The sequence below is a fragment of the Pelecanus crispus genome, chromosome 11 (genome assembly GCF_030463565.1).
Source record: "Pelecanus crispus isolate bPelCri1 chromosome 11, bPelCri1.pri, whole genome shotgun sequence".
NCBI lineage: Eukaryota > Metazoa > Chordata > Aves > Pelecaniformes > Pelecanidae > Pelecanus > Pelecanus crispus.
This window is the reverse complement of record NC_134653.1, coordinates 18,465,485-18,493,057: the sequence shown is the minus strand read 5'-3', so window position 1 is coordinate 18,493,057 and position 27,573 is coordinate 18,465,485. Positions and strand designations below refer to the sequence as shown.

General features: G+C 51.8%; 1 protein-coding gene across 1 annotated transcript in view; it reads right to left on the bottom strand.

The window, feature by feature from the left end:
• Positions 1 to 27,349, bottom strand: part of WDR90 (WD repeat domain 90) — a gene marked incomplete at its 5' end in the record, with an annotated part of 30,015 nt that extends 2,666 nt beyond the window's left edge. The window contains 39 exons of the mRNA XM_075718916.1: positions 240 to 383; positions 1,410 to 1,540; positions 2,009 to 2,189; positions 2,389 to 2,511; positions 3,274 to 3,445; positions 4,024 to 4,135; positions 4,475 to 4,643; positions 4,759 to 4,949; positions 6,391 to 6,550; positions 6,927 to 7,048; positions 7,483 to 7,585; positions 8,522 to 8,622; positions 9,471 to 9,653; positions 10,048 to 10,167; positions 10,649 to 10,686; positions 10,781 to 10,914; positions 11,251 to 11,379; positions 11,668 to 11,829; positions 12,299 to 12,429; positions 13,724 to 13,854; positions 14,405 to 14,544; positions 14,999 to 15,234; positions 15,779 to 15,895; positions 17,029 to 17,159; positions 17,914 to 18,075; positions 18,286 to 18,404; positions 19,981 to 20,038; positions 20,340 to 20,485; positions 20,593 to 20,703; positions 21,303 to 21,371; positions 22,014 to 22,244; positions 23,169 to 23,278; positions 23,373 to 23,440; positions 24,220 to 24,343; positions 25,297 to 25,467; positions 25,976 to 26,114; positions 26,409 to 26,585; positions 26,679 to 26,770; positions 27,271 to 27,349. Of these exons, the coding sequence (XP_075575031.1) occupies positions 240 to 383; positions 1,410 to 1,540; positions 2,009 to 2,189; positions 2,389 to 2,511; positions 3,274 to 3,445; positions 4,024 to 4,135; positions 4,475 to 4,643; positions 4,759 to 4,949; positions 6,391 to 6,550; positions 6,927 to 7,048; positions 7,483 to 7,585; positions 8,522 to 8,622; positions 9,471 to 9,653; positions 10,048 to 10,167; positions 10,649 to 10,686; positions 10,781 to 10,914; positions 11,251 to 11,379; positions 11,668 to 11,829; positions 12,299 to 12,429; positions 13,724 to 13,854; positions 14,405 to 14,544; positions 14,999 to 15,234; positions 15,779 to 15,895; positions 17,029 to 17,159; positions 17,914 to 18,075; positions 18,286 to 18,404; positions 19,981 to 20,038; positions 20,340 to 20,485; positions 20,593 to 20,703; positions 21,303 to 21,371; positions 22,014 to 22,244; positions 23,169 to 23,278; positions 23,373 to 23,440; positions 24,220 to 24,343; positions 25,297 to 25,467; positions 25,976 to 26,114; positions 26,409 to 26,585; positions 26,679 to 26,770; positions 27,271 to 27,349 (5,217 nt within the window). The remainder of the gene's footprint in view (positions 1 to 239; positions 384 to 1,409; positions 1,541 to 2,008; positions 2,190 to 2,388; positions 2,512 to 3,273; positions 3,446 to 4,023; positions 4,136 to 4,474; positions 4,644 to 4,758; positions 4,950 to 6,390; positions 6,551 to 6,926; positions 7,049 to 7,482; positions 7,586 to 8,521; positions 8,623 to 9,470; positions 9,654 to 10,047; positions 10,168 to 10,648; positions 10,687 to 10,780; positions 10,915 to 11,250; positions 11,380 to 11,667; positions 11,830 to 12,298; positions 12,430 to 13,723; positions 13,855 to 14,404; positions 14,545 to 14,998; positions 15,235 to 15,778; positions 15,896 to 17,028; positions 17,160 to 17,913; positions 18,076 to 18,285; positions 18,405 to 19,980; positions 20,039 to 20,339; positions 20,486 to 20,592; positions 20,704 to 21,302; positions 21,372 to 22,013; positions 22,245 to 23,168; positions 23,279 to 23,372; positions 23,441 to 24,219; positions 24,344 to 25,296; positions 25,468 to 25,975; positions 26,115 to 26,408; positions 26,586 to 26,678; positions 26,771 to 27,270) is intronic.
• Between the last annotated feature and the right edge of the window lie 224 nt (positions 27,350 to 27,573).

The window sequence follows — 27,573 nt, the reverse complement described above, 5'->3', positions numbered from 1 at the left end:
TACAAAGTCAGTCCTTCCTGGTGGTTAGGTACTGCTACAGTTCCCGCTGTCTTTCGGCATGCAAGAAGGTACATTAACAAGATACTCTACGAGCAGCAGAACTAACAAAGATAACTTTCCTAAGCACACACTCTCTTTGGCCCCATCCCACTCAGAGCCTTGAGGCATCCCTCCTCCAGCTCGGCTGGTGCCAAGACCCATGCCATGAGCAGGCAGGGGCTGGCAGGTGCCACGCTCACCTCAGGACCAGCAGGAGCTGGGAAGCTGAGCCAGTCGAGGAGCTCGCACTTATTGTTCAGCCAGTCAGAGGCCCAGACGCTGACCCGCCGGTCCGAGCTGGTGGCCAGCCAGAGCTCACCTCCTTCTGCCCCAAAGTCACGGTACTACGGAAGATAAAAACAATGCTGTGACTCTGGCAGTACAGAAGCTTTAAAGAAAGCTGCTGCTAGAGCTAATGGGGGGCAGGAGCTCATGGGAACACAGGCCTTATGCCACAGGGGATCAACACCAGGCTTAACCTCCATTTGGGCAGTCCTTAAAGTTACTTAGAATGAAATAGAACAAGGAAGCCATGGTATTGGAACTGGTGGCACGCTCCGAGCCAAAAGCCCCAGCAGAAGAGGCTGACTCACCTCAGAGGGGTGAGTGCCTGGCCTGAATGACACAGATCTCTTCCCTGGGATGCCCTCCAGATCTGCACATCTCCTAGGGGAGTGCTTGCAGATACCATGTGTCCCCTAACAACATCCTTCACCTAAAACCGAGGAGGATCTCCTAAGTCTAGAATTAGGACCACAGCCTTGCAGTGTGGATGATTTTAAAGCCTGAGAAGTTAGGCAAAATTATTCTCATTTCTGCTGTGTAAAGGAAAAAGACTCCATGAAGAGAAGGACAAAGGAGATGCTAAAACCATTGCACTGCTGCACAACCAAGGTCTTCCTAGCTCCACAGAGGAACCGTACAAAGAGCAAGCTACACACAGGAGGCCAGGCTGCCAAGGAGCGAAGCAGGGAAAGCATGCCGAGCCCTTTCTTGGGGGCACAGGGGCTGAAAGATCACAGCCCGGGCTGCTCTCAAGGGGTGCTGCTCTCCAAGAGCCTGCAGTGCGGGCACACATCACATCTGCGTGCAGTGTGTCTACAACAGCCACCAAACATCCCCCCGCCTGCAGGCACAGCCTCTCTCAGGACTGCACCTGCAACGTCTGTGGCTTTAGCCCACTGGAGACATCCCTAGAAAATCTGAACAGAAGTTACTGGAGGGGATGGGGGCCTGAAGAGGAAAGGCAAGGGACAACAAAGCAAGCTCGCTGACTGACCCAGTCACACTGCTGCTGCTTCCTACAGCTGTGCAGTGACTCACAGGGGTCTCGCTCCCGCACAGCACTGGGGCAGAGGGTGAGGTCTCACCTGCTTCCTGGTGCACTGGAGAACAGTGATGGGGGAGCCTTTGTGGTCAGTGAGGACATGGATAGTCATTCCAGTGCGAGGACTGCTGACAGCCACGAGCCCATCCTTGCCCCCTGATAAGATCATTTCTCCTGTGAGCAGAGGAGAGAAAAGAATGGGACACTTACTGCAGGAGAAGAAAAGGCCCATAGGAGAAAGATCCAAGATCGTGGGATACCAGTGTCCCAAAACACCATGAAAGGCTGGGAACATCCGAGTCAAGGGCTGGGTAAGATGAGATGTCTCAGAGACACCCACTACAACACCACACTGAAGAAGAGCCACTGCAGACTGTAAGCAGAAGGACACAAAGGAATGCTTGTTGTACCCAAACCCCTTTGCTATACCATTGCCAGTATACCTCCTCTGTCCCATTTACCATATGCTCAGCTGGCAGAGCTACCAAAGCTCACTGATATAGGTTCTCTGGCTCTCCCTGGCCCCAGGTTTTTGAGCACTTCACCAGTATGCAGAGCAGTTGGAGGTCAGGGTTACCCAGGCACAAGCAAGCCATGCTCCCCAAGGCAACATCTCCCCACTGTTATAACAGGCAGCCTCACCGTCTGTGGAGTAGGCAATTGCTGTTAGTGCAACAGAATGGGGGTGCATTTTCAGCTCCATCTCTGTCCTGGAAATGCTGAACACGCGGATGGTGCCATCACTGTACCCTGCCACTACATGCTGGCTCTCAGCTCCCCTCGCAACAACGGGATGAGGCTTCCAGGCCAGGCACTGGCAGCTCTGCAAAGGAACCCAGAGCAGAGACCTGATGACACAGTGAAGACAGCAGGACTGTGCAATCAAGTGCGGTAAAAGCTCCACCTGCAAGTATTTCTCCAGCTTTAGTCTACTCTGTGAGGACACAGCAGTCCTTGCAATCTCAAGCAGTGAACTGTGCCCTCTACCAAGAGGAAGAGATTGACGTACCACAAATGATTACCTGGTTGAGCACCTGGAACTGTACCACCAGCTCCATGCTGCCCAGAGACCAAATCCTCACGCTGCCATCTTCCCCGCATGTTGCGCAGTGAGTCTCATCAGGACTGAAGCACACTTCAGTCACCTGCAGCAAGAACAGAGATGGGGAAACAGGGGGCCTACAAATACCACAGCCTAGAGGACATCAGCTCCTCTGCCCCCCTCATCCCCCAGGACCCCTCTCATGGGAGACACCAGACAAGAAGCCCCAGACATAAAGAAAGGTGGGGAGCTTTGGTTTTGTCTTTCAATCTTGGGCTGACAACTAGGCTTGTAATGGAAACCAGCAAATCTAACTCCAAAACTAGGACCAGGCACTATGCAACGTAGGTGTAAGTAAAATACCTTCTCTTCTACCATTTGAAATCTTTTGTCTGTAGCGTAACGATACCCCAAAGCAACAGCAAAATTCAAAACAGTCATTCTTCACTGTTTTTTTATTTTTATTTTTTAGGCAAAGAAAACATTATCCAATATGGATGCCCAGCTAACAAACAGAAGGCAGGCAGAAGTCACAGCACTCAGGACTGAAGCCTTAGTGACTACAAACTGCATTCTTCTGCTCCAGTGGAAAAACCTACAGCTCCTCCCAGGCTGAGGCTGTTAAACACCTAAGGCTAGAGTGGATGAACTCAGACTTCTTGATGTTGACTCCTCAGTGTGCACATTTCTCTCTAGACTCCTCCATGTTGTCCCGTCAGCACTAGTGAGCCTGCAGCTCCCTGACCTCTCCCATGGCCAGACCAGGGAATGCTTCTGCAGCCCGGACATGCTTCCTGGGGCATGGACAGCACACGCAGCACTTGCTGCTCTGTGGGACAAACCACCTCAGCCCAGCCCCTCTAACCTTGTTCCTGTGGCCGCTGATTAGTCGGATGCTTGTGCTCTCCATCCAGTTGATGTACCACAGGGTTCCTGCCATGGTGCCCACAATTCCCATTTCTAGAGAGTCATCAAAGGCTGCACTGACTATCGTCCCGTCGAGGGTAATTTCATGTTCTAGCAGGACTGAGCTAGACCTGGAGGAAAGGAAGATGCGAGAAGGACTGGCTCAACTGTTGGAACAGCCACTCTGCCTCCTTTACACGCGATTTTCTAATGAGCCTAGTCATGTATTTGCAGCTAAATGGTTCAATGAGGGGCTCCTGTACATTGAACAGTGACTACCATTGCATTTGCACTGCAACCATCTTTTATAGGAAAGAAAATAGGGGATGCAATAGCACGAGAGAACAAACAAAGGCAATGTATTTCACTAATTCTCTTAAATGAGTTACTACAAATCATCAACACAAACTTCAGGCATGATAAACTCCACCTATTTCCAGTATTAAGAGGGTTCAGCTACCTGTGGCAAAAATTCAGTAAAAAGATCCAGACAGAAAGAATCAGCAGTCACGGGATGGAGATGAAAAGCTAAGGATGAAGAGCAACAGGAGCAGCGTGGTTGCAGTCAGAGCCGATGCCTGTCCCTGAAAAGCCACCTCTCAGACAGGTCCTGGGAGCTGCCAGATGAGGGGAAGAGCATCTCAAGAGCACAGAGTGTTCTCGAGACGGGCGCAAGCACAGCAGAGATGCTGGGGCCACGACTTCCTACCTGGCATCGGGACCTTTCAGCCTCAGCTCCTGCACAGTGGCCACTGCCCACAGGCGGATGCGTTTTGTGTTGCTGCCGCTCACCAGCCTGTTGCGCCGACACACCAGCACACCTGGGAGACCACAGGGGAATGAAGGACACCCATGAATATCCACCGCTCTCAGCCATCACCCAGGGCGTGCTCCTGACAGCCATTCAGGCTGGCACTGATTCATTTGGGCAGGGCAGCAGGGGTCTTTTGCAGCCCAATACCCGGCATTTTTACAAACTAGAGGTGAACCCCCCAGGAAACCCAGGACACAGATCCGCTGCCACCTCACACATCTTGCATCCGACAGCAAACTGGTTTTTGGAGCACAGCTGAAACCAGAGGTCTGCAAGCTCATTACTGTTCTTTCCTAACAAGTTCCCTGTTACAGCCCTGACAGATGCCTGGGGCATCTGCACCCACCGATCTCCCCCTCATCAGCCTCCCACGTCATGAAGCAGCGATTAGCCTCGGTGTCCCACACGCAGATCTGGCCTGAGTTGGTCCCGCTATAAAGAACGGAGTCAGAACCGTAGCAGAGAGAGGTCAGCTCCACTGGCCCTAACACGTCTGGGGCAGAGGCCTGATGAACCTGCCGGAGCACATAAAACAGAAACATCAAAGAGAATATGGTGCTTACCTACATCGAAAAAAGAAGTTGGAGATGCTGAGCAGAAATTTTAAAAGAAGGTAAAACTGAGGTTTACCTTTAGGTTGACATCAGCTCCCTGCTGCTCCAACAGCCAAAACATCATGGCTCCCTTCCCCACGCAGGCCAGTTCTCTGTGAGAAAGAGGACTAAAAGCTACGTCATGGACCGGCTCCGAGATACAAGTCGACGACATGAGTTCATAAGTGTAGGTATTCCACAGAGCAATGGTTTGATCGCTGTAGTCCCCTAGGTAGAACATGAAAGACAGTAGGAGTAAAGTCTGCAGCCTTAGCGTTTCTTCAGGATGCTCACAAGCATACACACTGCACACACGCATCAACTATGCCACTCCCTTGTCCAGTTGTTTGGAGACAACTGCTGCAAACACCATCCCAGGCCTGGACACAGCTCCTTGTGTGCTCAGCAAAAGCTGCACGACATGATAGGTCCTCATCCAAGCTGAAGACAGATATAACTGGCCCAATGCTTCATGCTGGAGGCTGTAGCAAATCTGGCCCTTGCAGTGGGGTCTGCAGCCAGCATTTGAACTGGCTGATGGCTGGCATGGTAGGGATTTCAGCAAGCAGAGCAGGTTTTCTGCTGTTTCTACATCCTTAGGAGCTACTGCACACCTCAATGTATGCCCCACACAAGCCTTCCAGTAATACTGTGCACTCAGGGTTAACAGTCTTGAAATAAGGAAGGGATGTCACCATTTGCTGAGGTCAAAGCTGAGATGGGAGCTGATCTTAATGGAAGCCAGTGTACCTGGGTGGCAGCAGAAGGCACTGGCCTTGGTGATGGCAAACATCCCCAGCTCCCAGACAGCTCCGCAGGACAGTGCTCTCCTGCTGCCTTTCCTAGGCTCCATAATCTCAATGGAGACTTTCAGCTTTTCTCTTCTCTGCAGCCCAAAAGAGAGCTGGAGGAGGAGGGCTCCTCTCCCACACTGCTCTGTGGAGAGCACAAAGCACTCTTCCTCTCCAGCAAAGCTTGCTCTTTCCCAAGAGCAGACTTACCAGCCCAGAGAGAGTGTATGGCCTGCTCCGCAGGTCCTCGCATGCAAAACATGAACTTACTAATTGCATATTTGTCCTTTAAACGTCCCCTGCCTAAACAAAACAGACAGCTTGAGCGTCCGTCTTGTGCTGGCATTGCTGCCTGGCAGGAGGCGCACAGTTTGAAGCCTGGCTACTTCTATGTAATTCCACCTAAGCAACAATAAGAAATCCAGAAGAAGGCTTTTCTCTTCGTATACTATATATAGTAACTGCAGACTATTTACATGGGCTTAACAAGCCCTAGTGAGCCAAGAGAAGAATGCTGTAACTTCAAGAAAAATGAGCTAGCTGGGGCAATGGGAAAGAACTGAAGGGGAGCTGGAGGGAGCCCAGCATTCATGCCTGCGACTGAGACGCACAGGGCGCATGCTTCCCCTCGAAACGCTGCCAACAGTGCCCTGGAAGCACGCTCAGCTGGAAAGAGTACCTCTGCAGGTGGTCACTCTCCGGAGGACCCAAGATCACTTGCAGCTTTACATGCTGCATTATCCATTGTCCCAAGGCTACCAAGCAACAGCTTCGCACCCACAAGCCTGGTACACATCTCACAGGTATTGCACATCTTCCTCCAATGAGCTGTTTACTCTAGGGTGTACTCCTGCACCTGGTGCTACAGGTATGCTCACCCAGGGTAATAAGGAACCTGTCATCCCGAGAGAATGCCATGGCTTGTACTTGCGTCTCATGATAGAAGAGACTTGCTGTGCAAACCCCATCCTGGATATTCCAGATGCAGATCTGACAACGGGAGTCTCCATTCCTCTTTCCCGACGCAGAGGCAAGAACCTAACAGAACAGTATGTTGTCACTGAGACCTTGGTAAATAATTAGAGAACACCTCATTAGTTAGTTAGTGTTAGCAACTGTTAGTCTCAAATTAAAGTGATGTGGTTGACAAATGAAAAATTCTGTGAGAACAACCATCAGCTGACAGCACGAGGGAATGGTAGCATCACCCAGAGGAAGGGAGCAGCCTTTACTGTCACACTGAGCCAGCACAATGGATAGCTAGGCTCCAAAACGATTTATTTTCTTTCCATAACCCCAGGTCTCCATGCAGCAGGCAGAAGGAACGGATAAATGGGATTTTAGTCTGTGACATTTCTTTAGCCCAAAGCAACACAGACAAAACCCATCCTGGGGCAGCAGAAGCCTCTCCTACCTGGGCATCATGGCTGATGGCGAGCGTAGAGATCTCCTCTGCATGGCCAAGCCAGTGATTCTGTGATCCTGAGTGCAGGTCTTCAACCACAATGATGCAGCCACAGGTGTAGGCAAAGAAGCCTAGCAGAGGAGGAAGAGATGGGATGTTTTCACATAAAGGCTTCACATACAGCACCCACTACAACCTACATCGGAATTCAGGAAAAATATTTTTTTCAATAATATGTAAAAGCTGACTCTTCTACACAGCCTGTCAGCATCCTTCCCATCTTGTTGAGAGTGGGCTCCCCTAACCTGAGCAAATCAAAGCTTTTGGGCAGCCTGGAGAAAGGAGGCAAGATGGCCTTTGTGAGAGCTTCCCCTTCTGCTCTGTCCAGCTGAAGCCTGAGTCTGCCCGTATCAACTAATGTTTGCCAATAGCAAAGAAAGGTTACTGGATTTTACCAACGCAAAGAATCCCTGTGTTAAAGCAAAAATCCCAACCCAACAGCTCAAAGATCATAACTTGGCTCAGTACACATACCTCCCGCCCCTCCAGAGACTTCCCAGTGTACCTGTGTCTGGGTTCCACACCATATTCCCTCTGCCATTCCCATTGTAGCCAATCACTGCTTTCAGCTTCAAGACCTCACTGCCAACTGGAGGAGATAAGAAACTCTGCAAGAAAAATAGACACTGGCTTAAAATAAGCTCTAGAAGGATGGCACAGTCAGGTACATTCAACACCCACGTAAGAAAAAGCATGTGTGCAAGCACACACATGTCCTCACACACACAACACACAAATTCATGCCAATACTCACACAATTCAAGTTCAACCTATCAATGGATGAATACCAAAGTGCACACTTATACATAGAAAAGAGAAACTGCACCAGCAAAACTAGGCACAGCTGCTTTCACATGGGGCACAAAACAGGCTGGCAGCAACTGTCCAGCCGATGAGCAGCTGCTAATCCTGCTGGGAAAGAGTTCAATGGGTTTTGCTGACGTGGGGATGTAGAAGTTTCAATAGGAAGACAGTGCGGGGGGAAATGCTACCAGGTGGAGGGACAGAGGAGAGAACTGAGGGTGCAAGCTGAATGTAGCTTTTCTCCCAGCACCGCGAACAGCAGAGCTTAGGAAAAGGTTGAGTTAAGTTTCTGTTTTATTATTGCTCTGTTTGTTAACAGAGTGAGAGCTGTGCCTTGACTGTCTTCACTACGCTCGATGGATTGCCTTCCCCAGCCTGCTCTGCCAACACATCTGCTCGCAAATATGGGTGCATGATGAATCACTCCATTGCTCACTCATCTTTCACTTTCAATAGCACATGCCATTTCCATTTGTTTTGAATAAAAATGTATGCAGATTTGCTGAACAGAAAACGAGTTGATCACAACTCACTTTTTATTAGTCTGGAAAGAGCTGCATGTAGAGGAGAAAGGGGAACTAATGTTAGGAGTTTCTAATTGAACATCAGGCCCAGGGGTGTATTTCACAAATGGCTTTCAAACCGAACAAAATGGAAACAGTTTGGAAAATCCACCTACCCCAGCCCCAAAATGCCCGTTTGCCACCTGCCCAGGTAACCAGCCCTGGCACAACTCTCACCTGGGGGAGCACCGATGCCTTAAAGCGAGGAGTGAAATGCCGGTAGGAATCTGGGCGGATGGAGCATTGGGACTTGGGACTTTTGCTCTCCTTTCTGGGTTCTGCCACACAAAGAAGAAAACAGTACCTATGCTGCTCCTGGGAATGGTTTGGGAGCAGCAGCTAGGCTGTGGCTTGCTGTCCATTCAGATGCTGTGTATGTGCATGCATACACACACACACACGAGGCAAAATATCAGACTGCAGCATTGCATGCGCTCCTACATGACTGGCCATAGGAAACACACCAGCTTTCCAGGAGCAAAGGAGGAACATGCATCTCCCCTCATTCATCCTGCTCAGCCACACCACACTGCAAACAGCCTAAGGGCATCCACGCTGCACGCCCTGGGCATTGCTGCGAAAGCATAAGCCACACAGCTAGAAAGAGGACTTTACAAGAGTGGTGGAGGCACAGTTTTATGTTGAAGCTTTCCAACAAGTCCTGGCTGGGGCTGAGTGCTGGCAGCTGCCTGCTTCTGGCAGCTCGCCACAAACTGCTGCAGCTTTGAGGCTGTGCATCTATTAATAGAGATATAGGGAGCTTTAATTTCAGCCGATTTTAATAGAACGTGCCACTTGGAGATGGTATTGGCTCCAGGCTTAAGAGGGTCTTCTGGTATGCCTAAAAGCAGCAGCAGGGAAAGAGCCAGTAAAACAAGCAGTCTTGGGGACCAACAGGAGCTTCCCTCAAAACTGACTTCCCTTGGTAAATCACACCCAATGTGTTCCCTGAGGAACACATTGCTGACCTTTGTCTCACAACTCAGAGCACATGTCTGCGTCTATCTGCACCATACTAATAATGATCTTTATTTTTCAGGGATAGACCAAGCTGCCATGCAGGCCTGCACACATCATGCCCCTAAGGAGCCAAGCTCTGCATAAGATGGGAATACCCCTGATTTACCGTTTGCTGATTCTTCAGGAGACCTCAAACTCTCCTGCCTCACTTTGGGCCTCACAACAAGAAGCTCCTCGTTTCTGACTGACTTCACCACAAGGACTGAGGCATCTTTGTCTCTATTTGCCACCATCCTGCTGCTGCCTGGCAGATCTGCTTCCTCCTCTTTGTCCGACTCAGAGAAAATACCTGAAGAGAAAAATTAGTGGGAGGACAGGGTCATCCGTGTCCTTCAGTACTGCTTCATGTGTGACCAACCCTTTGATTCTGGCAGTGTCATTCTCCTGCTGTGTGTAACAGCCCATCTGTTAGGGTGAAGGGCAAAGCAGACATTTCCTCCTGGATATGTCCAGCAAGGTATTTATCATAGCCCTCAGAGAAGCTGTGCCAGCAGTTTAGTCTATGGAGGAGAGCAGAGGATAAAGCGGTGCTGAGCCCCAGCACCTCTGGCTGGCTTTGTCCAAGTTAGGGGAAGGAAAATGCAGATGGACAGGGATGGCTCAAAGGATACTGCTGAACTAGGCAAGGAGTTTTTCCTAAAACAAGATTAATTTTCCCTTTCCCTGCAAGCAGTTCCTCTTACTTTGACATCCCGCTTGGTGGACAGAGCTGACATCCAAACATGGTGGTGAGGACAACAATGGAAGAGGAACTGTCTGCCGAGGTGTCTCAGAGGCATCCTTTAGCTTCTCAGAGCTCCCTTCTGTGAAAAGAAAAGGGTTTGTGTAACTTCCTTCATCCCTTAGATCCTCTTATCCTCCTGAGTTGATTGACGGTGATACCTCCAAGCTCATCTCCTCAGCTTCCTCCTACACAGGAGAAGCCACTTCTCCTTCAAGAAAGGGGGGAACAGACAGAGAGAGGGACAGTGAGGGCAGGGGCAAAAAGAAGACAGAAGAGATGGAAGCAGGGAAAGACAGAAGGCAAAATCTGAAAGACCTACCAAGAAACCCAGAGCGGCTCTGCTCAGAACATTCCCTCCTTGGCAGACTCCCACTGAGAGGTGCTAGTTAATTGAAGACTGACTGTCCCTTGGGGTTAATTAGCTGGTTAGCCCCCTGCTATCTGACCCACTGAGGGAAGGAACCAAAAACCCACAACCGCTACTCCCTGCCATGAAGAGCAGCTGTGGAAGCATTGCGAACCTGCCGGCCAGCACAATTCACAGGAGGAGCCAAACTCACCTGTTCCCAGCAGCAGAGTGGACTCAGAGGAACGAGCCCTGAAAAGGCAAGATCAGTGTTACACCAAGAGGGGATGGGATAGAGGAGGTGACAGGAAGCAGGGGAAGGCACTGCCCAGCACTGTGCACTTACCTGGCTGGGGGTGACCTCTCCACAGGCAGAGCCAGGAAATCCCAGAGGAAGATGGCATCTCCAACACTGATGACGTGCTGTTGGTCTGGGGTGAAGGCCACCTGGCGCACTGGCTCCGAGTGGCCAATGTACACCTGGGAGAGAGCATGCCTTGAACTTCTCCATCACCACACCTGTCCTATCAGGATGGCCATTTTCTTCTCTGGGTGACTCTCTCCCCAGCACAGAGGTAACACCTACCTTCACAGAGGGTCCACTAAGTGCAGTGCTTTGGCAGTCCCAGCCCATGCTCAGTGCAGGGCGTTATTACAATGTGGGAATAGGGCTGCATTTCTCAGCTGCTGGGCAAACTGGGACTGGGGATGCTGGGCCAAGTCACACAGAGGGTATTTGCTGCTCTCTTGTCCAGGGATTCAGAAATGCTTGAGCAGGGCAACACCAACCCCATTCCCTCCCTTTGTGGGCAGTACCTGGAAGTTGATATCGAAGCGCATCTGATAGTCCCACACTTTGATAACTTTGTCGCCAGCAGTGAGCAGGTACCTGCCATCCTTGCTCAGCGCCAAGGAAGAACAGGACAGCTTGTGCACGGGAGACACCTGAGGACAAGGAACGGCACTAGCAGCATTAACTGAGCTAGCCCCTGTCCTTACTTATGCTTCAGCAAGAGGACAGGAGTGTGACAACACGGAAAACAAGGACAAACTGAGGCTCCCCCTAAGCACGACCACACCAGGATAGCTACGTGCTTGCCACTCATGTAAACACTTTGAAACCTGTGAACTGCAGGATGAGCTCTTCTCTCATTTAGCCTCCTAACAGTGACATGAAATGCCCAACCCCTACGTGACACGAGACCTCAGTGCATGTATTTCACGGTGTCCTACCTCTCGCACCAGTCGTCCTGTTTTTGCATCAAGCACAAGGATTTTATTGGAAGAAGTGGACACCAGGAGCTCGCCTCGAGGCACCGGAGCAAAGCAAACTCTCACTGCAGAGTCCAAGGCTGTGCTGTTCAAATCGAGGATGCTGATATCCACCCTCAGCAGCTGTGAAACAAGGAGCTACTGAACAAACATCCTGGAGCAAATACTGCAGAAGCCTCAGGAGCCTCTCATGGCTCTCCTAAGACAAGGCTATGGAGCCCGCCAGACCCTTCCCTTCCCACCTGAGGGGCTGCAGGGTCCAGGCAATGTCCCTGCTGCCCAGGAGAGCAGCTCACAAAGAGGAGCCAGAGCTGACAGTCTACACAAGACTTCTCCAGATTATCTTTCTAGAGGGGAATGGAGCCAGAGAAGAAACTTTGACTTTTTTGTTTCTATCTCACAGAATGGAAAACAAACCTCATTGTAAGCACCCTGAGCAAGCATCTGCTGTGCAGGGAAGGGCCCTCTCCAACAACTGCTAGTGCCCAAGGCCCTTGATCTATCTCATCTAATGCAGCCTATGGGAATTTCCCCTGTGGCACCTGCTCCCCTTCCCACCCTCCCCCAGGAACAAGGGGAGCCTGCTGGGTACCTCATCTAGAGAGCAGGCCTCCATCACGGTCACAACATACTTGGAGGGACCCACGAAGGCCAAGAGACGGCTGTCCCCGCTGACCACCAAAGCATCCGAACCACTCCCAGCATCCCGGGCCACCACATTGCCTGAAGGCCACAGCAAGAGAGAGAGTGAAGAGAGGAGCAAAGCCCATGCTGCAGCCAGCTCACTCTGTGATGGTGCAGCTGACCAGTAGCTGCAGGTTCTCCTGCCTCCAAATCAGCCTTAGGTTAACATTTTGGCCTGAGAAAGAAGCAACCTCTGTTGTAGAAGATGCTACAAATTTTATCTGCAACACCCAGAGTACGCAGTGAACCACCTCAAAGACAAGGTCTAGACACATGGCTTGTTGCCTGACTGAACGTGCAGTGTTTTCAAGGACAGCAGAACAAAGTCAAGGAGAATAAAATTGATTTTAGTGTTTATTTTTTTAATGTTACAAGAAGCTGTGACAAGGAGCTATGAATGTGAGAGTTCAGCTGCAGCCTGGGTGTCTGAACCCTGTGCAGAATGAAGTCAGTGCTGAACCCCACCATGCTGATGTCAGTCCGGTGGGCAGATAGACCCAAAGGTCTAAAAAAAATCACAGACATCAGAGCAATTCTCTGTATTTATTCCACTACCAAAATTCCACTGTTCTGTCCCTGGAACATAGCCAGGCAGTGAACATGGTTTCAGAGCACAGTCAACAAGTAAAGGTCCAGTTGCAGCACTGACATCAACCTTGGGTTATTTTGGACAAATTCCCTGATCTCTCTGAGCCCCTATTCCTTCTCCACCTACTGCATACTTCTTGGGGCAGGATCCTCGTCTTTGTACAACATTGCATAATGAAGCTCCCTTTCCCTGCCCAAGCTTGTGCTGCCACAGCTCATTTCAAAAACGTACATTAAATGTGACATTAATGTTTCCAAACTGCCTTGCCCCCACACTGCTTGCCCTGCCTGCAGCTCTTCACCTTCTCCGTTCACCAGCACGGCTCTTTGTGCAGCTCTGCTGCAGGCAGGATTAGTTTAAACAAATTAAACTGCACATCCACAAAATGGAAAGAGTCGGGGCTTGGGCAGGAATAAGCAGGAAGACTCTACACTTGCGTTGCTTCTAGGCAATGCACTGTTGAACCCAGACATGAAAGGGCAGGTCTCTGCAATTCCAGCCCATTCACAAAATCAAAACACCGAGCAAGCTGAGAGCGTTTGAACCAGGATGGGTAGGGAAGGGTTGGCAGTCACTAGGGTTTGTTCACACATACAGTATAAACGTAAATGACAGAGCTCAGAAGGTTCATCAGAAAATACCTCTCTGAGTAGGCTGAGTCTGGTTTGGCTTTGGTGCTAGGATGTCTGTGCTAATAAAAAAAAAAAAAAGAAGAAAAGGCAACCCACAAGCTGAAAGTCTTACCCAGGACTCTCACAACGTGGCTTTTCTGCGCCATACAGTTGTAAAGAGCCAGAGTTCCCTGCAAACAAGAGCTGAACATGAAATTGCCATCTGGAGAGAAGGTCAGTCCAGTGATCACAGTGCGGTGCTGCCTGAAAGAAGGCAGAAAACATGAAAAAGGGGAGGAGAACAAACAAACAAAACCCCAGAAAACAGTAGCAATGTGAAGAACCCAGGGGAGCAAAATAATCAGGGGCAGGCAGAGGACCCCACTGTGCTCATGCCTGCAGCAGCCCAGGACAATCAACAGTCCAACCTTTTGGAAAACTGAGCAGCAAGCAGAGCACTCCAGCTGTCCCTGGATGGGACATGCTCCCTCTCCCTTTGGAGCATCCTCCGCTTCCCACACTGAGGCTCACAAGGGCTCCCTGTTCAGCTGCTCTCTAGGACAAGCCTTTTCCTACTGTTGGCCAGCTGTCCACGGGGAATTCATAAAGAAAGCCCTCATAGCCTTCGCAGGTTGGACTTCTACTACCCAGAGCCTTGGCACAGCAGGCTATCTCTGCCTGAAAACCACCCAGCTGGGACATGAGGATTGTCGAGCTCAAGAAAAGCAGTTTTCCCACCTCCACGATTATTGCTGTGGCTCTTGCCAGCACACCCACAGTTAGACCCATACCTGCTCCCACTGCAAGCGCTTACTTGTGCTCCCCCAGCAGATCAGAGGCAGCCAAGCTGAAGGTCCGCACCATCCCTCCATCAAAGCCACAGGCCAGGATCTGCTGGGTAGGGTGAAAGGCCACAGCACATGGCATTTCCTCTGCAGCTGTGAAGTCATACAGCTGCGGGGAAGAGACACACCACAGGCACAAAGCTGGATAAAGCTGTGCCTGGCAGCCGTACCTAACACCAAAACAGCCTCAGCCCTCCAGCGCAAGTGTGTCCCACAACAGAAGTCTCATCCTGCCCGGATGGATGTAAAGCCCAGTGAAGTCCTGGGTCCTTGGGCGTTTAGATAAAGCCCTGGGGTATTAAGTTTTGTGTTAAAAAGCAATATTCAAAAGATGGAGGAAAAGAAAATATTTTTGTTTAACAATATCTTCAGAAGCTAAGGCATTAAGCTAAAACTCTCAGAAGTCCATACTCCAGAAGGATTTCTTGCCCATGGTACCCCGCCATGCTTCAGGAAGGACAATTAAGGGCTCTTGAACTGTGGAGCTTTGATAACTAGACTAAACAGAGACTAGGCAGACTATTAATAAATGCGAGACACCTACTGACTCTTGTCTCACCTACCTGCTGCATGGAGACGAGGTCCCAGACTCGGATGGTATTGTCCCGAGACACTGTTGCCATCTGCTTCCAAATCCCCTCCACCGAGAACCCCAAAACAGAGTCCTCATGAGAGCGCATGAGGGTGTTATAGTCCCGGGACTGGATATCCAGGTAGCCCAGATTCCCAGCAGCAGTTGTGCACAAGACTTTGCGACTGTCCGGGCTGATGCAGACAGAACTCACTGGAGCTTCGTGCTCTGCGGAAAGACACAGGAGTCAGCAACCCCTCCCTGGAAAAGAAGCAGCAGCAGCTGGAGCACAGCTACCAAACCAGATTTGCCTTTAGGAACGTAATGCACACAGGGATAAGCATCCCACATGATCTCAGGATTGAATGCTTGCAGGTTTGAGTTTAGTGACAAATTAGTCTCTGCCCTTTCTAGAAGTCCACCAGCTCTGCTGTTATGGTGGTTGTTTCAAAAAGAGTGAAGAACTGCTCAATTTCTCCCCTAATTTTTCATGGACAGAAGAGTCAGGGGTACAAGGGCACAGAAATCAAGACTGAGTGCCTGCTCTCACCCAGGAGATCTTGCCTTTCTCCTACGAGTTACAAGAATGAACATGAATAATTGCTGTTGAAGTAAAAGACTTCCAAGTCAGCCACCCCTAGAGACAGCAGGCATAAAAGATGCCCTTGTTCACGAGAATTGCTTTAGGAGACATGGCAGTGGAGCTTTGGCTTCACAGCAGCAGGCTGATGGAGGTGTGGAGCTCAGAAGCACCAGTCCCAGCTCTACTCACCTGCTTCTAAGACAACAGCTGAGAAGTCCAGAGGCCACAGCCGCAAGTAGCCATCTTCTGAACCCGTGGCACAGAAGGTTGAGGAGACGCTAATACTGTTTATAGCAATCCCAGGGCCTGAAAACCCAAGAAGTAACACTACCTTGTACACTTGAAACAAGAAAACTCAAACTGAGGGTTCCCCCATCCAAGAGCTGAGTCAAATGGTCCACCTGTGCCAGCGGCGGAAGTCTCAGAAGACACCAGGAATCCCACGGTGACTGACAATATAGGCTGATGAGTCTCAGCTAGCCCTTCTTGGACTCAAAACATGTTCAGTCCCCGTCCCTTTCCAGCACTCCTCTTTACCATCATGCAACTCTCACCAGGCACAGAAAATTCTTACCACTTGTTAAACCCTGTCATATTTTTGCCTTGAACAGGATTTTGTGGCAAGGGATGCCCTAGATTAACTGCCTGAGATGCAAAACCCTTTCATTTCCATGTCTCAAATCCTCTCTGCAGCATAGTGAGAAGGGAGAGAGAATACAGATCTACAGAAATTGGGATTTTTTGATTTGGGTGTAAAGTCCATTGGTCAAAGCACTGGCGAGAGCCAGCACTGCTACCAGGAGGACACCCAAGGACATCGTTTCATCTCCTTTTGGGCATTTTCTCACCCATGAAGTGAGAAGTGGAGTTACATACCTCTCAAAGGGGCATGCTCTAGATTAATTAGCTCAATTTGCCAAAGCAAACTATGCACTAGGTTTTAAGATATCGAAGCAATCACACTTGAAAGCGAATTCTTCCCGCTGTTAAAATTAATGGAAGAGCTGAAAGCTGTACTACTTAGTATACAGCAACAAAGATTTTCCAAACACTCTGCACAGGCTGAATAATGAAAAAATCCCTAAATTCATCTTTTTCGTTGGTCTGCTTAGCTCTTTTTCCATCTCTACATTAAGATTCCCATCAGCAAATTAAGACCTTGTTTCATGTTTCTAAAAGTAGCGTTTCTCTGAAAGTGCAATCAGCATGGAAAATGCTAAAATTCTTTCTTAAAATGATACTTTGCTGTACTAAGGAAGATTATTTGCAGTACTTAAGAGGCAAATAGCTAGCAATGATCTAATCAACCCAAAATAATCCTCGGCAGTAGGTAAATAGCTGGTTTATTTTACCAGAGATTTGTTTGTCATTTCTGACCCCGATGATAGTTGAGGTGCTCCCTGGCTGGTCCCCTCCTCCCTGCCTGCAGATACTCCTACCTGTGCTGCTGCCTGCCTTGTCCGTCTGCTGGCAGCCCCGGGGCTGTGCAGGCAGGAGCCGCCGCACACTCCTCATGCAGACGTTCTTGTAGTCCACCTCCAAGACGTGGCCGCTCTTGCTGCAGACAAAGCTGTAAAGGAAAGAGACCCCTGCTCTGGCACCCCAGGGCTAAGAGGAGCTGTGCCAGCTTGGTTTACCCGTTAAACTGTTTGCCTGATGGAAAGCAATTCTGGTTCACAGTAACCTAACAGGTCAATGAGGTGTCCAAGGGCACCTTTCCATCTGCTTCCCTACAAATCTACAACCAAGTCAGAGCTTCCTATTTTATTTCTTGTCCCTTTGAAACATTAATTAGCAAAAGAGCTAAAAGCTCAGCATAGACTTCAGAAAGAAACCTCTCTGTGCCACAGGACACAGCCTGTGGGAAGGCAGGGCCAGCTGAGCCGACAGCTCTGCCTTTATGGAACAGTATGTGGAAGCAACAAAGTCTGGCTTTGATCATTAAAATAAACAACAAAAAAAAAGCATGTATCTGTCTATATGCAACACTCCTCCCACTGCCAACAGAAAGCTAACCACAAGCCTCAGGTGGGGGAGGTATTCACGAAATATGGCAAAACATCAGCATGGCAAGAGGAAAGACCCATTTCTTGGGCTATTCTGCAAGCAGCCTAATCTCTTTTGGGAAGTGAAGTGTGCTGAGGAGGGGAAAGGCTCTCCCAGCTCCAGAAGGCACCTATATTTTGCAGGGAAAACCCATGCAAAATGCCATGCTCACACAGAGGAGGGGGAAGGAGAATACTAATGGTAGCCAAGAGCCATAGAGCTTCCTCCCAGCAGGCTGCCCCAAGGATGGGTGACGGTGGAGCCCAGCAGCCCCTTACAGCGTGCGGTCCTCCGGCTCTCGATCAGCCACATGCCCCTCCTCGAAGGCCAGGTCGGTGAACTCGAGGGAATGGTACTCGCCCAGACTGACAGGACACGAGCGCAGCGCTCCACTCCGCACTCGCCACAGCCTGACGTTGTCTCGGCCACACGACACCATCCTGCCCCGGGAGAGACTGTGTGAGGACCAGGGCAGGACTCTCCATGCCCCTGGTGAAAGGTCAGTGCCCCAAGGGCCACCAGCTGACAGAGAGGACCAAGAACAAGGAATGGCCACTGGCTGGCTGCAGCACCACCTTTCCCCCCCACTGCTGTGCCAGAACCAATGCTTTTGATTTTTTTTTTTTTTTTTTTTTTTTTTTGCACTTTACCTGGTATCATCAAAAAAAGCAATCTTCAAGGCCTGGATGTCCACATCCGTGTGCGCTTTGGCCAGCATGGCCACCTCTCCGCCATGGGTCACCTGAGCAGCATTCCACACCACCACCATCTGAAGCGAGAAGACACAATGGCAGAGTTGCTTAAACATGGAAACCTTGGCAGCAGAAGAGCTTTTCATCACAGCAGCTGACCAGCTGCACATACAGAAGCCTGCTTCAGAGCTGGGCACAAAGTATTGATAACAGAATTGAAGCGGGGGAGAAAAATTCTCTCGCACGGAGGGTTTAGGACAGTCCAACAGCTTTGCAAAGCTTCATGACAATATACTTGTCTGGCATCCATAATTATAGGTCCTAAATCCCAGGGCTGCCTGGCAACAGGGCTCAGACTTGGAAAGAAAATCCACAGAGGAGTGGGAATTCTGCCTGCCGAGGTATAAGAGCTGTATCAGGGTTGAGCTCGTCCACGAGAGCTTAAGGTAGCACATGTCCAGCTGCACTGGCTCTCACAGCCCTTTGCTCTGATGCAGGTTTGCATGCTCATGGTGCCCATCACGAGGGGCAAGAGCGTCCAACCATTTCCCCAAAGGAAAGGAGGAGATGGGTGAACAAATGCAGGTGATTTTGATGCTCTGCATTTCAGAACAGTGTTAAAAACAGACCCAGCAGCACCTTGGAGGCTGGGATGGGCTGAGGCATCACCGTGGGAGAGGTGCTCCTGGCCAGTCCCCCAGCACCCCTGGTTCTCCTATCCTGCTTTCGCCCTATTGATCCCCCCTCCCCAGTTTCAGCTCACCAGCTCCCACCCAGATCATGGACCTCTGCCATGTGCCAGGAAAAAAACAGAGCACTGTTTGGTTTTTTCCTGCAGGCAGAACACAGTTAGCAATGGCACAGCTAATTGCTGGTGGTTGTCAATAAGGGATCAGTGGGTGAAAACAGTTCCACTGATAAAGCAAAACCCCCAGTCCCATAGAACAACTTTATTTTTGACTGCTACACGTGGGATCTGCGTCATCCCCTAGCTACATCGGTGGGTGGCAGCTTCAGTGCCCAGCATCCCTTCCAGCAGCAATGCCTGCGATGCTCAGAACTGAAAGATTAAACCTCTCATCTTGCTCTAAATGCTGTAAAAAGGTTTTTTTTTTGGCTCTAGTCAGTGCTGAACCTCCCGCTTGAATTCCTATTCCTCCACTACGTGCTTGCAAGCCTTCCAGCTCAAAATACCACACAAGCACGTGTCACCCTCAGCCCGGTGGACCAGAATGGCTGTGGAGGTGGGCAGCAATGCTGTGCATGAGCCTGCGGCGATCCCCGCAGGGTGTGGGCAGAATCACACAGACGCCTTCATCACCCTGGCTGGGCTCCTATCTGGGACCACACCAGGGACAGAAACAGCCCCACAGCTCAAACTGAGCAGGTCTCTCAGGCTGCTTCCAAAAGGATTTCTTTGCCTGCAGCAGAGGACTGTGCATGCAAACACTTGCAAGCGTCAGGTAGAAGGGAAGTATTTTCTAAGCAGCTAATGAGAAAAGGATCTCCCTCGAACTACAGTGAAGAACATGTCTAGGAAAGCCCAGAGCAGAGGTTTGTCTGCAAAATAACTACGTAATCTGGGAGAACAGCCACTTCATGTCGCTTGTTTGCAGGTCAGGGAAACCTCCAAAATCAAGTTTCAGTCCTCACCGTTTTGCCGTGCCCATCCTTTCCAACACCACACAGAACGGCTCCGCTGTAGGAAAAGCTGGAAGAGGCCACCTGGTGAAATGCAGCTCCTTGTACCCCGAGCGCATCTCAGCATGGAATAAAAGGAGACAAGCTCAGGGTATGGGGAGACAGCAAGACCTGAGGGGTAAGCTCAGGAGGGAGCTGGCAGCATATTGACTGTTCCGGGCCAGCTGCCAGCAGGTCTCAGTGATAAACAGGCAGCTGAAGGAGAGCTATAATTCACCCCTTGTTTATCACACACAAATAGCACAGAAAAGCTGCCGTGCTGCAACACTTAGCGCACCTGAACGCATCCCTGCACCCAGGCTGAAACCCACCTCAGGAACAAGAGGGAGCGGACATGGGTTTTAAACACCGAGAGGCAGCTCCCTGTTGGGAAGTCCCAGAGGCGCACCACGCTCAGGGGACCAGCCTGCGCGGAAGCCAGCAAGGTGCTGTTCCCATTGAAGGCCAGCGCTGACACCTGCGGGAAGCACCAGGTTAGAGGCTTTCAAGGAGAGCTGGGACTGGGGGTACATCTGGGGTATAAGGACAGCGTTGCTGTATGGCTGCGTAGAGAGTTAAGCTCGCCTTATTCGTGTGTCCAATGAAGAACCTCTGCTCTCCTGTCTGGATCTGCAGGGTCACTATAACAGCATGGCAGGGGTAGACCACTGCAGCATTGTTCTGAGTCCACAGCGCCTGCAGGACCGAGACAGGAATGAGAGGGCTGCAGATCCTCCAGAGGTGCCACAGGTCCTAGGCTGGACCTGCAGAGATTTCTTCAACAGGAGATCTGCTGCAGGTGTGCAGCTCTTCCATACAAGTACTCTTCTAACTTGCAAAGGAAAACTAACAGCCCAGACAACATCCTACTTAATTCAGTGGATTTACCATACCAATCATCATTACTACATGAACAGCAGATACAAGGCAGAGCCTTGAACTGGCTGAAACAAAACAATCCTTTCTTTACCCTAACACAGACTGCAAGCTGGGCTCCTGCACGGCACAGTGCCCCACGGAAACAATTCAAAACACAGCCCCCTTCCTTTCCAGACTCCTACAAAGTGGCTCTAATGTTAAAATGCAGAAGCATGAGATCTAAGACACCCCCATTTTTTGTAATTCATCATAACAGCAGAAGACCCATGCACAAACATAAGCTCATGCCCATCTGCTCTGGGGACGTTTTCCCCACCAAAAAGTGCATGAAGGGTGGCACTCAGCTGCCTTTCATGCCTCCGAAAAAACCAATCTGTGATTACACATAAACTCCCCAAACCGTCCAAGCTACTGACCCATTTGGTGCTGCAGCCTCCAAAGCCGATAATCATTCTCAGCTGCAGGATGGGATCCGGTAAGAACCTCTGAAAAAAAACCCAACAGACAGCACCATCACACTTAGAGCTGGACTGAGGTCCTGTGCCCACAGGGCCCCTCTGTCCCCATTGCTGCTTTCTCTCTAAAGCACACAAGCAGCTTTGGGTTCTCTCCTGTTAGAGGCGATGGCTTTAAAGTATTTAACTTGGCAGAAGTCAAATCTGGAAGGGAGGAGGAGCTGGGACTTCCCAGAGTTAAGCAGCTCTCCCACCCATGCTGGGGTGTTACAGCCAGCCCTTCCCAGTGCCCTGGGGATGCCCAGAGAGCCGACAGCTGCTGCGGGAAGGGCTGTCCTCTTACCCTGCAGGCAGAGGCTCTCCCACCAAACGGCACGCCTGGTCCAGGGCCCTTCCTGTACATGCTCTGGGCAAAGTAGTAAACATACATTATTGGCTTAAGGTCAGTGCATTTGAACACAGGGTCCCTCTTTCAAGGCAAGTATGATACTAGTGGAAAGGAGAACTGCTAGTCAGAAAAACTAACGCCAGCAAAAGGACTCCATAGCATTAACTGAAACTCCAGCCTGAAGCTTGTGTCCCCTCTGCTGCTTCTGCCAGGCTCACAAGCATCAGCCATAAGCATCCCAAAGCCACCCTTGGGCTGCTGTGACTCCTCAGCACTTCACCCACCTCCTCAGAGCTGGTGCGGAAGGCTCGGATGGTTCGTTCACTCCTCTGGTAAGCATACACGTGGACGCCACCATCACTGACTGACGGTGACTGCCCAGTGTCCCCTGCACTGTGTGGTCTCTGGTTCTTCTCTAGCTCCTGGTCCCCAGCAGGCACAGCTCTTGGAGGCCCTGGGGCTGTCAGGTGAACCTCAGGGATGCTTTTCATAATTACAGGACACTGACGTGGCATCTGAGAAAGAGCAAAGCCTCACAGATCAGCCCTCCTCTCAGCGCCTTCCACCCACCACAAAGGCAGAGACAGGGAGACACCCAAGAGTCTCTCCCAAGCGACTCTTCACAGCAATACAAACAAGCATGGAGCAACATGGAGTGAGAGCATCCCTGTTGCTATGTAGCTTGGCCAGGTATGTTAACCAGCAACTCTCACTATGCTCTCAGTGTTGTCTGTGCACAGTTCACCTCCTCCAGACAGCAAACCAGAGACCCAGGAAAGATCCAGCCCTGAACAGTCTCTGGAAGAGCTGCCCTCTCTCCAGTGAGCAGAGGAGGCTAAAAGCACCTGGCCAGCCAGCTCGGCACATCCCACTTCAGAACAGCAAAGTGGTTGCACTCCTCATTTCCTCCCTCTCCACAGCATGAGAAGGATGGCTTCCCCCAGTCCCTCTCCAAAAGCCCAGCACTACTGTCTGGTAAGCCAGTCTGAGCACCAGCTCCTGCATTGCTGCCAGCAGGGAAGGGGAAATCAGTAGTGAGGGCAGCTGCCTGCAATCCAGACTCCACACACTGCTCTGTTCCCTGAGGGCACCTGATCAAGTTCTTTAGTCTCCAGTCCTCATTTCCTATCTATAATTTGAAGGCACAACTATTTGCTGCCTCAGCTGAGACAGGGAGGATAGATGTCTGGAGATTACAAGGTACTTGGCATTTATCTTGTCTCTGCTCTGAGCTATGCCAGACTGAACCACCCAGTCATTAACTGCGGGGCTGTGGTCAACAGACCATGCCCAGATCATGGGTCTGACCTGCCCAGATCAGCTGCAAACGACAACAAGCAGCTTCTACATTGTAAATAAAGGAACTCAAAGGGATGTGGGGAAAAACTCCATGGGAGGCAGAAAGGAAGAAGCTGCAGCCTCCTCCATGATGCACTTACAGCTTTGGGACTGGTTATCTGATAGACAAGGGACAGTCGGTCACGGACTGCTTTGGTGAGCATCACTGGCTGGGGCAGCTGGCGGACGGGGTCCTCCAAGACTTGGCCACCTGGATGACACAAGGAGCAGGTTGGGCTCTTTCGGAAACCCAAGGCATCCACTTGGGGTGGCACAGCCTTGGCTGCTCTCCCCAGCCTTCCCACCTGCTGCAGGACCTGAAGAGCTCTTCTGGATGGAGTCATATGGCAGCTTGGACCCCTCAGATGGGAACCTGAGCAAAATCAGAGGAAGGCGCCACATAATCAGGATATTGCACTGGCACCGGGGAATCCCACCTGATAACTCCCTGCCTGGCACAGAAGCCTCTTCACTGTGTCCTATAAGATTCCCGCTTTTGTCCTCTCCTCCCCCAAATATAGGGATACTAAAGTATTTTCCAGGTCTGATCTACAGTGGTACTTTCCAGGAGTTAGCTCGGTGCTGTGCACTTCAGGCAACGCCGCTAAGCCGATGACTGTGATGAGCTGCAATTTATGACTGACAGTTCTCTGGCACAAACCTCACCACCGATGGGAGCCCAGAACCAAAGCTGAGGACATTACGCTTACGTCTGCCCTCAGATGAGGCGTTACGGCCAGTGACAACTCAGCAGCCCCTGTCAGACTACCCTTTAACTTAGCAAGAGGCTGAAGTGCTCCCTAGGAACAGCACGCACAGAAGAAAGGCTTGCATTACACTGTTAGCCACAGGAGCAATCCCAGCAAGAGACCATTGAGAGGGAGGACTGGTGTTAACACAAGGCAGGGGAATGCTCTACAGCCTTTTTCCTGCCCCAAAAATATCACCGATCAGCAGTTAAACTTAGATCAGGGCAGATGTGTTAACAACACCTGAATGCTGGAGTTGGGGTGACCAAAATGTCTCCACTCAAGCCCCATCTTTGTCTGGCTCTGTCATTCCTTAAGAGGCGTTACCCATCCTGCCTTCCCCCAGGGAACGGGGAGGTCTCATAGCCACAGTGGGTTCAAGTGCAGCCAGGAGCAGCTATACCTGATGTAGTCGTAGAGGTCGTGCCACTTTTCTCCCTTTGGCACAGGGAAAGCCATCTCCCGCGGCATAGGAGCGACCCCTCGGCAGGCCAGGTCAGCTTGCCGGGCCTCAGAGAAGGTCACACCTGGCAGCACAGAGATAAAGAGGGTAAGTTCTGCAAGGCCCGTAGAGCTGGCTGAGATCATGAGTCTCCCATGGGACAAGCCACGTTCTCTTTAAGAACGCCTGAAAAACAAAGATTACAACCCCGAGGTCTGTAACAAACACACCTTTGCACCGGCATATTCCTGAAACTCTCAACCTCCAAAAAAGTCTCCAGAGCATAAACCCTTGGTATCGAGTTATAAATCCCCCAGGCCCAAGATTCACTTAGTTTTCTATACAGTGATTCAGCAGTTTCACGTGATTCATGTTAAGGCTCTGTTCTCATTTTCTTGTCGCCTTTCCTTTGTGCATTTGTAACTTCATGAAAGTCTTCAAGATACGACAAGTTTCAGGAATCTGAAAGCAGCATCTGTAATTTACTCCTCACTGATGCTTTCCAGTGGGCCAGTCGGTTCAGGACGATTTCCAACACAAAAAAAGAAAGGCAGAAACAAAGGTTTTGACCAAAATATCTCTGCCCCATTGAGCAGGTGGATAAAAAAAAAGTAGGTTGGAAGATTTCTGAGACAAAAAAACCACAGGCTCTTCCAGCAGATAAAAGCACAGACCTCAGAGAAGTGAGGCTTGGTAACATCTTTAACTTTTTTTCCCTGAAAAAAGTTTCTAACCTTGGTGAGATATTTAACTTTGCTTTTATGATTCACTTTTACAGCTGGAAAATAAGAGGTCACTTTCTTCCAGAGGTCAGGAGACTGTATTCACCAGCGCATGTGAAACCATCACACCAAGTATTTTGCCCTTTCTGCTTCCTATCCCACTGCTACAGTGACGGCAGCCTAGTGCTCTGCCAGGGCTAACAGCTCTGCTGGCATCACGCCTGCAAAAGCAGCTTTAAACCCCCACAGGTTCCATCCAGGCTGGGTTTAAGTCACAAGAGAAAGTGGAGGCCACCCTGAGGTCTCAGCTCCTCACCTGGGTCGAACACCAGGTCGCTCGTGCAGAGGTTTTTCACCAGCAGGTTGGAGCAGAGCTTGACGCTCTTCAGGTGGCTGTAACGGCGGCTGAGGTAGAGGGAGAGGATGGAGTGGAGGTCAAGCACCAGGCAGGTCCAGCGCACGTCAGCAGGGGCTGCTCCCGTGAGATCTGGGGAGGAGAGCAGCAGGTGGCAAAAGGGAAGATGGGAAAAGATGCTACACACCTCGGGCTGTGGACCTTGCAGAATGGGAGATGCAAGATTAACGTAGTTAAGTAAAAAGTATTTACCATGCAAGACTCCCACCAGGCTTGGCTTGTCTGTGCCAAGATAGGAAAATGTAGCTCGCTACCGCAGTGCAGGGATGGGGAAGGACAGACAAGCAGCCCCACTGCCTGTGAGGACTCGTGCCTGGCCTGACACTGCACCCTACTGCTTGGGAGAACAGGGATGGGGGACATCCCTCCCAGGAGCTAAGGCTCTGACATTCCAGCTGCTGAGGGTCTCCTGCTCAGGACCACCACTATTCTCCCTCCTCGAACGCATCAAGTCAACTTCTGAACTCAATTTCTTTTCTAACAATTTATTTCGGTGGTGATGTGCCAGCCGAGTCCCGACTGTGCTACGAGGAGCAGCGGCAGCAGCACCGTGAGCAGCAGCACCGTGCACGCTCCTCACCGCGCCTGGACGTCCTGGCCGTGCAGTCACGCGACGAGCCCTTGGCTGCTCCGCAGATGAAGGGGAACTGCAGCCAGGTGGCTGTGGATTTGAACTCCTTAAAGAGGTTGGAGAAAGAGATGCGAACCACCTGGTTTTCCTGAGAAGACACACGCACACGGAGCTTTAGTCACCCTGGTGGCTTCGGCAGGGAAATGCTGCAGGGGAGAAGGCATGTGGCCACATCTCCAGTCGCCTCCATGTCCCCTGTCCCCAGCAGAGATACCACAATAATGGAAACCAGCTCTGGCCTGGGGTAACCCACCAGCAGCAAGAAAGACCAGCCAAATTCTGCACCCTCAAGCGCAGAAGACCACACTGCCATCCCCTAGTCCTTCAATCAGGCCACGACGCTAACAACGGCGGTTTAACAAGGCCGCCCCGTGTCACGTACCTCAGTGGCGACGTCCAGGTGGACGACGAAGTGCTTGTGGGGCATGGGCCTGAAGAGCACGTAGAGGTAGCGCCCCGCCAGCCCCAGCGACTGCGTCCCTGTCCGGGGCAGCTGCAGGTAGCTGCTGGTGGGGACGGAGCCCCGGATCCGGTAGACGGTTCCCTTCAGCCTCGCGTCCTTACGAAACCATGGAAAGGGGTGATGGGGAGGGTCGGTGCTGCCCACCCGTGGCCGGTGCACCCCCCCCCGCGGTGCCGGTGCCCCTGTTACCGTGAGGGCGGCCACGTCCCCCTCCCTGGCGGAGCGCTTCCACTCCTCCACACGAAAGTGCTTGAAGACGTTCAGGTAGGGGCGCTGCCAGGCTGCCGGTACCGGCACCAGGATCGGTGGGGGGGACGGTACCCCCGCCCGGAGGCCCCCCGTTACCCCCTGAACCGGGGACCCTGCTGACGCCCCTGCATCCCGAGCCCGCCCCCCCCCCGCCCTGTTGGAACCCGTTATCTCCGTGTCCCGGAGTCCCCCCCAGCCCCGGTGTCGCCCTCGTGCCCCGAGCCCGGTGACGCCCCCGTTGCCCCCGTGCTCCGGGCCCCTCCAGCCCCGGTGACGCCCCCGTTATCTCCGCGCCCCGAATGTCCCCGGCCCCCGGTGGCGCCCCCGTTATCTCCGTGTCCCGAGCCCCACCCCAGCGTCGCCCCCGTGCCCGGTGCCACCCCCGTTACGCCCGTGCTCCGAGTCGCCCCCGGGCCCGGTGACGGCCCCCATTACCGCCGTGCCCCAAGCCACCCCGTCCCCGGAGCCCCCCGCCAGCCCCGGTGATGCCCCGTTGCCTCCGCACCCGGAGCCCCGCCCGCCCCGCCGCTACCTGCCGCCATGGCGCGCGCCGCCGGCTCAACCGTCCCGCGCGGCCGCCGCCAATCGGCGCGCGCCGCCCGCCGCCACGCCCCGCGGGAGGGGGCGAGAGCGCGTCACGTGATCCCCGCCCCTCGGACGCGCGGGGAATGTCCCCCCGCGGCCGCCGTCGCGGGGCCTGCCCGGGGGTACCCCCCCCCGCTGCCGGCGGCTCCCCGCGCCCTGGGGCCGTGGGGCGATCGCGGTAGAGGCGGAAACGAGCCCTCGGGGCGCGGAGAGTTTATGTGGAACGGGGGGCGCGCGGGGGGGGCGGCCT